The 13,735-nt window shown below is 43.5% G+C and overlaps 1 protein-coding gene across 2 annotated transcripts in view; it reads left to right on the forward strand.

Moving 5' to 3' along the window:
- The window catches only part of DLG2 (discs large MAGUK scaffold protein 2), a 526,395-nt gene extending 518,959 nt beyond the window's left edge, over positions 1–7,436 (forward strand). For both annotated transcript variants that reach the window (XM_054975099.1, XM_054975100.1), the window contains 2 exons: positions 1,892–1,983; positions 4,317–7,436. In XM_054975099.1, coding sequence (XP_054831074.1) covers positions 1,892–1,983; positions 4,317–4,423 — 199 coding nt within the window. In that variant the 3' untranslated portion in view covers positions 4,424–7,436. The remainder of the gene's footprint in view (positions 1–1,891; positions 1,984–4,316) is intronic.
- The last annotated feature ends 6,299 nt before the right edge of the window (positions 7,437–13,735 follow it).

The following is a 13,735-nucleotide window of genomic DNA, read 5'->3' on the forward strand; positions in this document are numbered from 1 at the left end:
GTAAGTACCATTTCCGTGACCTAGCTGTAGACCAAAATGAAATAGCAGGAGGACTTTGGGGTTTCTGCTCCCAAACTCTGAATATCGTTTTCGTTTGCGCTTCCATGTGACACCAATGATGTAGGCAAAAACAGGAAGCTAAGTCGTGGTTTCCAGTCTTGGTGCACAGCATTGATAGCCAATGTGGGAGTGTGCACAACTCTTTCTTTTCGGCAATGTGTGTTCTCTTCCCAGAATAGGAGTTTGCACATCACCTATGAAGTACCTGTTAACGGTATTCATCAACACAGGAAGCACAAGCAAGATACGCTTCCTGTCAACATGCATACCATAGAATCAAAGAGTTGGAAGGTACCTCTAGGATCATCTAGTCCAGCCCTCTGCACAATGTAGGACGTTACCAACTACTTCCCACGCACATATCTCAAGCTGATGTACATTATTTCTGTTAAGGAAAAGGTCTCCTACCTGTTCCCTGCCACATTTATCATCCAAGCCAGTCTGTATAAATATGCAAGCTTCCATGATGTAGACACACACATCAAAACATACAATTTTATTTATTTATTTATTTATTTATTTATTTATTTATTTATTTATTTATTTATTATTTTGATTTATGAACCACCCATCCTCAGGGGCTCTAACAGCAGGCAGAATTCAGAGGGTTCCTTAGAGTACATCTAGTCGGGGGGTCCCCAAGATGGTGCCTGTGGGTGCCATAGTTCCTGCCAGTACTTTACCTGGGGGTCACCAAGTGTTTTTAGAAATTGAGCAAGGCCAGGTGAGGCTTTTGCCCAGCAAGCCTTCAGATTGGCCATTGTAGATTTGATTGTCTGTGCAGATACTTGAAAACGTTGCTTTGGCAGCCGCTGCCACCACAGCACAAGGATCTTTGCTGTGTGACTGAAGGGATGTTGCAGCAGCCATTTTGTAGCAGCCATTTTGTGGCTGCTCCTAGTACTCTGTATCAGAATTCCAAAAGTGCCCGCAAACTTTAAAAGGTTGGGGACTTTGGGTCAATGCCCATACCCCTGATCAATGCAGAAATTGCAAACAAGAGCATTCCCAACAGACAGCTGCCGGGCATCTGTGTGGAAAACCTCCAGTGAGGGAGAGTCCACCTGCCCCTAAGTAGTATGTTCCATTGTTGAACCAATGTTACCATTAGGAAGTTTCTCTTAATGCTGAACCAATTCTACCCTCTTGTAGAATAAGTCCATTAAATCTACACTTGCCCTCTGGAGCAGCACAGAGAACAAATCTTTGCCTTCTTCTACATTACGATTCTTCGGGCATTTGGAAAGAGCAATCATGTCTTCCCTTCACTCTTTTTCTTCTGGATAAACATGTACAGTTCCTTCAACTTTTGCTTATAGAACTTTCCCAGACCTCCAACTATCTCTGTTGTTTTCCTCTGAACCTGAGAGGTTAACATCTTTCTTTAAACCCAAGACTAGGGTTGCCAGCCTCCATGTGGTAGCTGGAGATTTCCCAGAATTACAACTGATCTCCAGACAACAGAGACAAGTGCCCCTGGAGAAAATGGCTGCTCTAAAGGGTGAACTCTATGGGATTATACTCCACTTTCTGAACAACAAATATAAATACTTAGCATTTGTATTCTGCTTTTAATAGGTTCTTCATACATTGTATTTGTTATAATCCTTACAAAGGGGGGATCTTGGGTTGATTAGCCTAGTCGGGCCTAGTAGCTAGTTTGTAGCTATCCCATGTCCCTGGATCACAGTTTATTCTCTTCTCCATTGGGCTGCACCCGCTCCAAGCTAAGGCACTTTTTGAAAGTTGAAACAACTTCATAGGCTTCAGCAGAGAGCTAATGAAATGCTGACTGATTGCTCTTACTTAACATTTCAAACTGTATCTTTAGGGAAATGAATAAACGCCTCACGGAGGAGCAAGCCAAGAAAACGTACGACCGAGCAATGAAGTTAGAACAAGAATTTGGAGAATATTTTACAGGTATTTGTTTCTTCCTTTGAGGTGCAGCTTTCTATCCAGCTCCTGGGCCATTTACACACTAATAACCTGCTTCCGTAACGTTGCAAAATGTCATGCAAAAACGTGGAAGATAGCGTCTTCTCATGAGAGTTTTGCGTGATGTCGCGCAAAACTCTCGCAAGAAGACACTATCTTCCACGTTTTTTGTGCGACGTTTCGCAACATTATGGAAGCAGGTTAGTAGTGTGAAAACAGCCATGGTTTGTGCTCCTGAGACGGTTTCCAAATAAACAGCTTGAAACCATAAAAACCATAATTCATCAAAACAATCAGCAGCCACTAACAACGGAATGATCAGTAAAATACCAGTACATCCAGCAGCAATAAAACCATGCATTTGAAAAAAAATCCACAACATAAAAACAATAGAAATCAATCAGGGAGGGAAAATGCAGGGAACAGTTTAAAGTAAATGACCCAACCAGGGACAGAAGGAAAAACCGATAGCTTGGAAATTTGTGCCAATTTTGACAAAATGGTTGTGGTCTGTTACTTATAAAAGGTGGTTAGCCCTGCTAGCTAAATGAAGTCTGCAACCCCTAGGATAGTGTACGTCTAAACATCAGTTCCTGGGGATCACCAAGAAGTGGCAACTTTGGCCTTTATGCCCTACTGGTGGCCCTTCCTGGAGCATCTGGTTGGCTGCTATGGAAAACAGGAAGCTGAACTGGATGGAACTTTGGGGACATTCAACAGAACTCTTATAGTCCTATGTGCCTTCAGCATTGTACAGTTCCACGTCAGTGAGAACTAGTCCGTTGCCACAACTGGATACCGCTAAGGAATTGCCTTGTTTTTTATCAAATAAAATTGCATTTGCACATTTCAGTACCATTCAGACCTCTACAAGCAATGACAGGATTTCATGAAATATCCAAAAGATGCTAATAGAGTATTCATATAAATGGGTATCACACTTGCTGAAAGGATTCAGCACATTCTCTGTCAGTCTTTGAACGCATTAGATCTGGACACATGTCTGCTAGATTTCAAGATCTGTGCAACCATTCAGAAGCTGTAGGAATGCTGATTGACACCAATGGTTACTGCCGTATAGTGAGCATTTTCTATCTGACATTCATTGCCAATGCAAATGCGGAGGCACTAGAAAAGATAATGGAGTATTTATGCGAGATGTTTTTGTGCACTTTCCTATATTAGATGCCATTTTCCCTGCATTTTACTCCACCAGTGAAACTTGGGGTCTTTTTGAGGGCTTTTTTTAAAAAAAAATGGAAATTGCTATAGCATTCTAGTGCAATAGCAAATATCTTTTTTGAAAAATAATAAGCCCTCATGGCAAGGAAACTGGTGACCATAAGGGGCTGATGGAAAGAAAATAGCGCTGATAGCAACAGAACTTTCAAAAATGCACCACTTTTCATCCATCCTGGACTTGCAGGAAAAAAATGTCATAATTCGGGTTTGAGAGAGAGTGCTCTGAGAACAGTGGGCATCTGGAAAGTCAAGGATTAGAGGATCTCATATAGCTGTTCAAAAAAATAGTGCTCCACTTTGGAGGCCAATGGGGAGAAGACATCCAAGCTAATATTTTCAATGACTTTTTTTCTGCAATGTTTATTATTCCAAGCAAGCCCTGGAAAAATATTCAGATGATCAAAATGAAGATCATAACCTGCCATACAATTGATTATAGTACCTAGTAACTATCATTTTCCAGTATCTCTGGATAATAGGACTATCTGACTGCAGTTGCAAGAAGTCCAGAGTTTGGTGGTACTATCTCACTGCAGATGAGAAAAGTCCAGATTTTGGTTGGACTATACCACTGCAGATGAGAGAAGTCCAGATTTTAGTTGGGCTATACCACTGCAGATGAGAGAAGTCCAGATTTTAGTTGGGCTATACCACTGCTCCAGATTTTGGTGGGACTATCCCACTACAGATGAGAGAAGTCCAGATTTTGGTTGGACTATACCACTGCAGATAAGAGAAGTCCAGATATTAGTTCGACTATACCACTGCAGATAAGAGAAGTCCAGATATTAGTTCGACTATACCACTGCAGATGAGAGAAGTCCAGATATTAGTTCGACTATACCACTGCAGATAAGAGAAGTCCAGATATTAGTTCGACTATACCACTGCAGATAACAGAAGTCCAGATATTAGTTCGACTATACCACTGCAGATAAGAGAAGTCCAGATATTAGTTCGACTATACCACTGCAGATAACAGAAGTCCAGATTTCCTTGAGAACAGAGTAAACAAAGTTCATAGTTAGTGGTACAGAATTAGCTTTGTTAAAAATAAATCTGTTTCTTTCCTGCAGCTATTGTCCAAGGAGAAACCTTAGAAGATATATATAACCAATGCAAACTTGTAATTGAAGAACAATCTGGGCCTTTCATCTGGATTCCCTCCAAGGAGAAGCTATAAAGCTGTCACTTCACCTCTAATCACGATGGAAGAGTATTTAGAAGAAAACCTTAATCCTATACTATTTGGAAGCTTTTTCTGGGGTGGGATTTTATTTTTTAAAAAATTGGGTTGCTTTTACGTTTCTTGCAGTCAATGTGAATTTTTTCTGAATGTACAACACAAAGTGTTCGAAGCCATGAAGGACATTGGTTTGTTCATAAAGAGTAGAGAAAAAAGGAGAAAAAAAATAACCTTTAAAAAAATACTTTTGCCATATAAAACAAAACTCTTGCCGTGTGCTCACCACACCCCTTGTTGGGATAGACGTTCTACGGGGATGCTTGCGGTGTAAGAGAGCTGGCAATCGGCTCTGCCTACATCCCAGTCCGTATTCTTGGCTAAGCTCGGTAAACTTGTCGATTGCTTTAAGAAGAAATCCCCAGGTCTCGGACCTCGACCCTGCAAGGAACATCGCCGTGGCTCCAGTCCGCAACCCTGGAGCGTGAAGCTGATGTCAAGGCAGCTTGTCTTTTAACTGCGGTTCACTGGATGAGAAGAGGAGCACCTTGCAGGATAGCGTCCAACAAAAACTGATCCATCTTCCACCAAACTCTGCAAAAACCTTGAATGGTTTTCTGGATGTTGGATCAAGGTCTGAGTTTGGTCATAGCACACCCACCTTGAGTTTCATATATCTATGCACATCTTTCTTTTTTCCTATAACCAACCTGGAGCATCCCTCCCCCCTTCAGACCTACCATTTCATCTGGTTCCTAATGTCAAAAAGGGTCATCCAATGGGATTCGGTGGGGAGGGAAACATTTCACGTTGAAACATGCTCAGACGCAAGCCCGAGAGTTTGCAGTGCTTAAACTTGACCAAGAGGGATACAGTTGGGAAAAGCTTTACCTTTTTTGTTGATTGTCTATATTATCATTTATATAAAGCTAGAAGGCACTTAAAGATGGGATAATTTATTAAAGAATCTATATTGATGTATAGGCGCTAATTTCTATAGGGGGACAAACTATTTTGTGAGAGATTTTGTAAAGATTAAGAAGGTGAACTATTTTTCATCCTTGGCTGGCTGTAAAATGTAAAGGAGGACTTTCAAGTTGCACTATCCCATAATATTCCCCATTAGAGTTCCCTACAATCTTATGTTCTAAGTTCTAGACTTTTTCTTCTTTTACCATACTTTCCTTTTTCATTTGAGTTATGATAAAATTCCTATAGGAAGAAGCCTTTTTTTAAAAAAAAATCACCTAAAATAAAAGGAATCTTTTAATTGAAAAGGACAGTAGAAAGGGGACAGGTTAGACATAAAATGACAATGGCTTGAATGCACTTTCTGGGGTTTGGGGTTGTTTTTTCCCCATTAATTTCATTGAACAAAAAGGCACCATAAAGCTGTCTTTGAGTCTCTTTCCTAGTTCTTAAAAAAAACAGCTGCAAAGATACCCTGTCCCTTGCAAGCCACTGATAGCCTTCTTGTTTCTCATTCTAGACCAGCAGTGTGGGTTCCATTAAAAATTGGTGAGTGAATTTGGGGGGGTCAGTCTATGTATGTTTGTTTCAGGATACATTGAAGGTCAAGGGTTAGGTTGGGTTGGGTTTTTTTGAGAAAGAATCAGTTGTCAGGCCAGTGAGAAGTTCTCCCAGTTTGCACGACTCCAGCTTTTTCACAGCCAGGGCTCATTTTGAGGGGGAACGTGCAGGAACGCAGTCCTGGCAGTTCCCCAAAGAAGTCACGTGTCAGGTGGCCACACCCACCTCTCGGCCATTTTGGGTTCATTTCAGCCTGGATTGGGGCTGAAACGGCCCGGATCGGGCCTCTGATGGGTGGTGGATCACTCTCCCCGCTCAACAGTGGCCCGATCCTGACCATTTTGGGCCCCTTTTTGGTCATTTTCAGCCCCTTTTTGCCAGTTTGGGCTCATTTTCGGCCCTGAATGGCCAGGATTGGGTCCAAAGCACCCAGGATAGGTGATGCCAGGGGGTGTGGCATATGCAAATCAGTTATGCTAATGAACCACATCTGGTGATGGCAAGGGGCATGGCATATGCTAATGAGCTATGCTAATGAGTTCCTCCAGCTCTTTTTCTATGAAATGACCCCTGTTCACAGCTCTTCTTTGTCTGACCAGAAAGTTAATGTGGCTTCCATTTATAAGTATGTTTTAAGAAGAAATGTCTCTTTACCCCTTTCAAACTATCAGAAAATTCCTAATTTTAAAAAGGCTGTCTCCTACGATTTGAAGTCAATGATTGTGGTTGTGGCTGGGATGGGAAAATGGCGATTTGTGAAAGAGGCAATGCAGTGCTAAGCAGAGTTACAGCATTGCAAATCCATTAAAGTCCATTTTGCTTAGAATTTGCCTTAATCGAAATCTGGAGGAGAAGTAACGTATTCTGATATCACTATCAGTTTGGTGTAGTAGTTAAGAGCGGCCGGTTTCTAATCTAGAGAACCGGGTTTGATTCCCCACTCCTCCACTTGAAGCCAGCAGGGTGACCTTGGGCTAGTCACAGCTCTCTCAGAGCTCTCTTAGTCCCACCCACCTCACAAGGTGATTGCCATGAGGATAATAATAACATACTTTGTAAACCGCTCTGAGTGGGCATTAAGTTGCCCTGAAGGACGGTATATAAATTGAATGTTGTTGCTGCTGCAGATCTCTTTGTACACCCCAGATTTCCACATTTCTTTCAAGAGGAGCTCTGAGAATGCCAATTTCCTGGCGAATGAACTCCATATTGCAACACTGGTTTGGCATTACTGGATCAGGACTGAAATCTCTTACTTGGCCAATTAGAAATAGCTGCAACCTTGATGAGGACAATATCAGGTATGACAGGGGAAACCGTGCTGAGAATTGATTGGGTTAATCTTTTATGTAGCACTTTCAGTACACCAAGTGCTTTACGACTTTTCTCTAACTTGTCCTCACAACACCCCTGTGGGTGGGTTGTTTATTACCCCCATTTTACAGATGGGAGCGGGGAATACTGAGTCCAAGGCTGGCTCCAGCCATCATTAGATACTGCACTGTAGCAATCCTTGCATCGCCCCAATTGCCTTGTCCACACAGCAAGAAAGGCACAATGAAAGCACAGCACAGTATCCGATGTGGTGCGGAAACTGCTCAAGGGAATGTGAACTTGCCCAAAGCTACTTGATGCAGGATTTGAACTCATGTCACACCCCTGAGCATTCAGTTCCACCGTTTGCTGGGCCACACTGGCCTTATTATGTATGTATGTGCCGTCAAGTCACAAGCAACTTACGGCGACCCCAGCAAGGGGCTTTCGAGGCAAGTGAGGAGCAGAGGTGGTTTGCCATTGCCTTCCCCTGTATTGTATTCCCTGGTTGTCTCTCATTCAAGTTCTGACTGAAACTTACCCTGAGATCTGACAAGATCCGACTATACCACCTTCCCTCCCCTGGCCTTATTAACCAAATAATTAATAGGTTTTATTTTCTTATCACTCTCTTGCCTAATCCAGCCTGCAAGGTACAGGTTTGCAAAAAAAAAAAAGAGGGGGCCTGGGTTGACTCATCAAAATATTTTGCAAACCAGAAGGGCTAGAAACTTGGGTTTTTTTAAAAAAAAATGGGAAAATAAACACGTGTAGGAAAGGTTAAATCAGGATCTTCCTGCAGAAGCCCACAGAAAAAACCCAAATACCTGAGAATGAAGGAGTGTTCTTTTTTTTATGTCTGCAAAACACTGTTGTCTCAGGTCTGGGCCATGGTACGTTTGCCCCAGGGGCCTGACGAAAAATCCTGCAGTCTGATTTTCGGCTTTGTTTTTCTGCACCCAATCTGTTCCTTTGCTTCTCAGTTAAGCATGCGACCTTTTCAAAGAAATCTCCTACTGGTAAATGTTCTGTTCTGTGCTGTGCTCTCCAGTTTGGCTGTACCACCGTAGCTGAGTACAACCAGTGTTTCCCATCGATCCTTGGTTACTGTAGTAACATTTTTGTTTCTGTTTCCCTGTGTGCGCTTTGTGTTTCCAGCTTAGACTTGCCTCTGCACTTTTTTAAAAACAAAAAAAAGAGAAAGAAATCTGTATATTTTGGAGCAAAAAAAAAATTGAAAATCACCAAGGGAAGTGATAACAAACGGAGTCTCGTTCTCTTTAGGGCTTACATTTCCATTTGTTTCATGTTTGGATGCTTGTGTATTTCGTGTTTCTTGGCAGCAGAAGGAGGTTTGATGTGGGGATTTTGATATTTCTCAGGTGTTCTGACATTGCGATGGGCACCCTTCATTTGACAAACCGCTCTACAGGGACCGTATAAAAAAAAAATGAGAAAGAAGAATCTTTACAGGTGCAGAAGGTAAATTATTCCAGTGTGTCGATCCCAACTCATTCTGAATGATTAGCTCTTCATCAGGGGAATGCAAAATAAATTTCCACACGTTCCTTCCCCTCTCCTGTGAGCTCCTATCTGCTAGTGCTTGTAATGATCAGGAGTGAATTAGGGGAGCTGAATTATAGTTATTTTTGCATTCCTCTAATGAAGAGCCAATCACTCAAAATGCATTGGAATCTACACATTAGGATGTAATCATTTTGCTTTCCTGGGCCTTTGAGATTCTTATTTATTCTCCTTTCTACAAAGGATCTGGCAACTCCTACATCAAAAAGGTTGCTCAGCGTGAACAGATGGCGCTTCATGAATCATGAGTCAGGAGCCCCCTTGAAAAGCTTCAGACCAATTCTGAATTGGCCCTCCCAATAAGGAACACTTGAGACATAGGGCCAAACTAGACAATACAACATGCACGGGTCTGACCCATGGACACCAAAGACATTTCAGAGTGGAACTCGGCCATTTAAAAACACAGCGAGGGCCTGCAACATGGCAGGCCCAGGTGATCCTGATGTCCCCACACAGACCTGTTTTGGCACCTGAAAAGGTGCAAGATGAAACAAGATTGACTGGTCCCACGGCGCTGCTGGCCCTCACATTATTTTTAAGTGGCTGAGTTTAACTCTAAAATTGCACTGGCATCCACAGGTTGGACTCATGGGTTCTATAACATCTAGTTTGGCCCCTAGGAGCAAGGGGGCAAGGGGCAGCGGTTCCTGCTGGCAGGAGGTCAGCATTTCTCATAGGAGAAGATTTTATAACAAAGGTGTTGAGAGGGAGGGGAATGGCAGATACTGGACCCTTTAGGGAACGTGCCAGATCACATCTCTGGTGCTATTTCTTATGTTCTTCTGGCACACTTTGTAGCACCGTTAGCGGTCCAGGTTGAACCAAAAATAATTCATGCTGACACCTGGCTATGCCTGTGATGACAAGCAGTGTTTGAACACTCTTCTCCTTTCTGTTTCATAAAACATTCTCTCTCTCTCTCTCTCTCTCTCACACACACACACACACACACACACACACACAACTTGTCTGGAACTGTTCCCCACCACCACCTGTTTGGTTGTCCATCCTTATTTCATAGGAAAGTTATGGCACTTTAAAAAAAATATCACACATGTTGACTAGCTCTCTTCCTTAAATGTAATTAAGATTGCCTCTGACGATTTAGGAAAAGGACAATTTGTGCAATACTGAATCCAACTGTGAATGACTCTGTTTCAAAAGGGCACCCAAGGAATCCTGATGGGTGGCCGTGTTAGTCTGTCTGTAGCAGTGGAAAAGAGCAAGAGTCCAGCAGCATCTATAAGACTAACAAAATTGGTGGTCGGGTATGAGCTTTTGTGAGCTATAGCTCACTTCTGAAGAAAAGAGCTATCGCTCACGAAAGCTCATACCCGACCACAAATTTTGTTAGTCTTATAGGTGCTACTGGACTTCTGTGCTTTTCCAAAGAATCCTGTTTGTATCTAATTTAAAAGGCCACTTTCAAAGGAGAACAACCCAATCAAGTTGGAAGACCATGTGTTCTTGATGCGGGAGGGTAAAACAGGCTGTTTCCCCTCAGGGCTGAGCTTTGCTTCCTCCTCTTGTGTAAGCCTAATTCAAATGAGATGCTTGTCAGGTCGAAACACCATGACTGGGTTTTGCACATGCAAATGAAGCACGCGTAGCTGTTTTGGATGAAGAGTGGCCCAGATTGAACAAGACCCTATTGTGACTGCGAGGTTGCTCAAGTGAGAGCATTCCTCTCTCCTAGCTCCTGTTGCCCATCACCACTCGGAGTGGCAGATTTTTTTTTTAATGTCATCATGTGCACTGCTATGTCACTTCTGGGGAAAACCATAGAGTTTCCAGCAGTTCCTAGAGCTATCCTACATCCCCACAAGTGACATAGTGGTGCAGAGGATGTTGTCCACCGTTACTGTTCTGGTTGCTATGGTAGGAAGTGAAACAGGCCTCTTTCCAATTATTTATTTAATACATTTGAATCCCCCCCTCCTTCCAGTTTGCTGGAAGGTGATCAATATACATCCTTCTTCCTCCCTTCATTTTGCCCTCACAACCGCCTTAAAGTCAGTTAAGCTGAGAGACAGAGAATGGCCTAAGGTTGCCAAGCAAGTTTCATGGCAGACTAGGAATTTGAATTTGGATATTCCTGATCTGACACCCTACACTTCACCACACCACACTGTGCTCACCACACAGAATGAGCCAGGGATGATATCGCCATCACAACCATACTCTCTGTATATCCCTTTTCATCCCCACACATCTCTCGGTCTCCTCTCCAACCACTCCATTTTCCTCATTCTCTGTCCACTGGTTAATCCTCTTCCTTCTTTACTTCTACCCATCTGAACTTTCCTCATTTTCTCCTCCCTGGTTAGTTCTTTGGATGCTGGTTGATGAGAAATGAAAGGAAGTGCTTCCAACAGCATGGTGGACCCTTGGGGAAATGGGAAAATTGGGGCAACCACGTTGATGCTCCATTGAATAACATGGCAATGCTGATCATTTCTGACCTGGGGAGCAAGCCTAAGCAAGTCTACTTCGAAGTTAGGCCTACACAGGGCAGGAAAGATTAGCAGCTCTTAGCTGGGATATTGGGAACAAGGGAGAGAGCGAGTCCTTTGCGGGTGATTGTCTTTGTCTTTGGGATTTCATAAAATTTGGGTTTTTTAAAAATTATTTCTTTAAGTTAAAGGCCTCTTTTGTAAAATGTGTTTTTAAATTAATGAGTCGTAATTATAAAATGCATCTGGAAGGAAAATGCAGAGTTTCAATATATATTTTGCAATTGACGGTATTCCTGTGGATGCAAATGTACGCAACGGTGGAACAGTTCCGTAAATAGGGATACATGGGCCTTCACCTCGACTCACTGCAATAGACTGAAACATCAACACACGTCTTTCCAATTAGAAGACTTGGTGTGCAATCCCCTGCAGAGTATATCCTATGTAAGGCCATTGGTTTCAATTGGCTAAGATAGGAGTAACACCGCATAGGACCACATTGCAGGTGATGAAAGGACTAGCTCACAATGGAACATTTTGAAGAAAAAGATAGCTGTCACTTAGCTCCGTGATCTTTAAATATTGAATTTTGGGGGGACTTGCTCCTTGCCAGCTAATTGTCAGAGTCCCACATCTGTCACAGAGGACAGTGCGCCCTAGAATGTGTTCCTTGCTTCATTCATGTGAAATTCTAGTTGGGCCTCTTGGACCTCCCCAAGAGACCTCACATCACTATGTGATGCGAGAGCACACCACAGTAACTAGGATTGCCAGTCCTCTTACTCTTCCAGAAGGAGGGGGAAGGACCCAGCACCTTTTTTTCTCTCTTCACAAGCAGAGCCGTTTCCACACGGCTTACCTTCCCTCGGAACAACCCGGAACATTGCGCAAAAAATGCGGAAGATGTGTTTTCTCGAGCGAGATTTGCACGACGTCGCGCATCGTCATGCAAATCTCATGCGAGAAAATTCGATCTTCTGCATTTTTTGCACGATGTTCTGGGTCGTTCCAAAGGAAGGTAAGCCGTATGGAAATGGCCTGGGAGTGATGTCATTGCATAGGCCCTGGAAGCATTCCTGGACTTCGTACCGGGCCAATTTGGCTCCCAAAACGGGGTTGATTTGGTCCATTTGGGACCCAAATTAGCCGGGTGCAAAGCCCTGGAGCGCTCCTGGGGCCTTGCGATAGGAGTGCACATGGGAGGCTTGTTTCCCTGCCTTCCCCCCACACACACACACTTGCCAGGTGAGTGGCAGTGGAGAACAGAGGCTGTGAGCAGGGGATCCCTTGCCCCCACCAGGGGACGTGGCAGCCCTAACAGTACCTCAGAACTCCTCTCTGGGCTTGTCATTGTAGACAACTGCCTTTTAAGGAAGCCTATGTGCCCTTTTTTTCATTCTGCTGAAGATTACCTGATAAGTTTCAGACAAACCTTTAGTTTTCGATATCCAGACTTCTCTCCTTAAAGCTGCTTACAGCAATTGACAGAGAGGCACACACCCCAACTCCAGTAAAAAGGTACAGTGCTAGCTTAGGATGTTGGATGAAGGAAGTAAAGCAAGCTTAGGTTGAAGGCCTAAAGTTGAAGGTTAAGTAGCTCTTCCATTGAAGACCAAGGCCATTTCCCCATATCCTAAAAATAGCGCCCCACTCACTGAACGCTGGCGGCTTTTCCACGCAGCTTCTGACATCACTGTTTCCAAAACTGCCTGCATCCATTTTGGAAACGGTGACATCAGAAATTGCGTGGAAAAGCCTCCAGCGTTCAGTGAGTGAGGCGCTATTTTTAGGACATGGGGAAACACCCTAAGATACGAGTCCAGTGGCACCTTAGAGACCAACTAGATATCCAGGGCATGAGCTTTTGAGAGTCAAAGCCCTGGGGATTCAGTTGGTCTCTAAGGTGCCTCTGGACTCAAATCTTGCTCTTCTATGGCAGACCAACATGGCTACCCTTCCATTGGAGGAAACGCCGCTTAAGTTGGAGGAAGGCTCCTTAGGAGCTCATATACATTACAACAAACATGAGTCTCATCGGATTTCCCTGTGATGACTCACAACTACACACGCATAAGGAGGCTCACTTTTATTGCTCAGCTGCTTGGTGCGTCTCTGAGTGCTCTAAGGAAGGAGGAGGGGCTCAGGGGTTCCCTTTTGGGCCGTGTTTGCAAATGGAAACAGCTGGGGTGGGGGCTGTTTGCCTCTTCCTCAACATCTGCAGGTCCTCAGTCACATGACTCGTTTCCATTGTAATGGACTTGAGGAAGGCTTCCAACTTTGCTTAGCGGAGTGGTAAGATGCAGATGTAATCTACTTAGCGCATTTTTTATCCTACTTTTCCTTCAAGAAGTTCAGGACGACACATTTGGCCCTGATGTATTGTCGAAGGCTTTCATGGCCTGAGAACGATGGTTGTTGTGGGTTT

Source organism: Eublepharis macularius, chromosome 3 (assembly GCF_028583425.1).
Source record: "Eublepharis macularius isolate TG4126 chromosome 3, MPM_Emac_v1.0, whole genome shotgun sequence".
Lineage (NCBI taxonomy): Eukaryota > Metazoa > Chordata > Lepidosauria > Squamata > Eublepharidae > Eublepharis > Eublepharis macularius.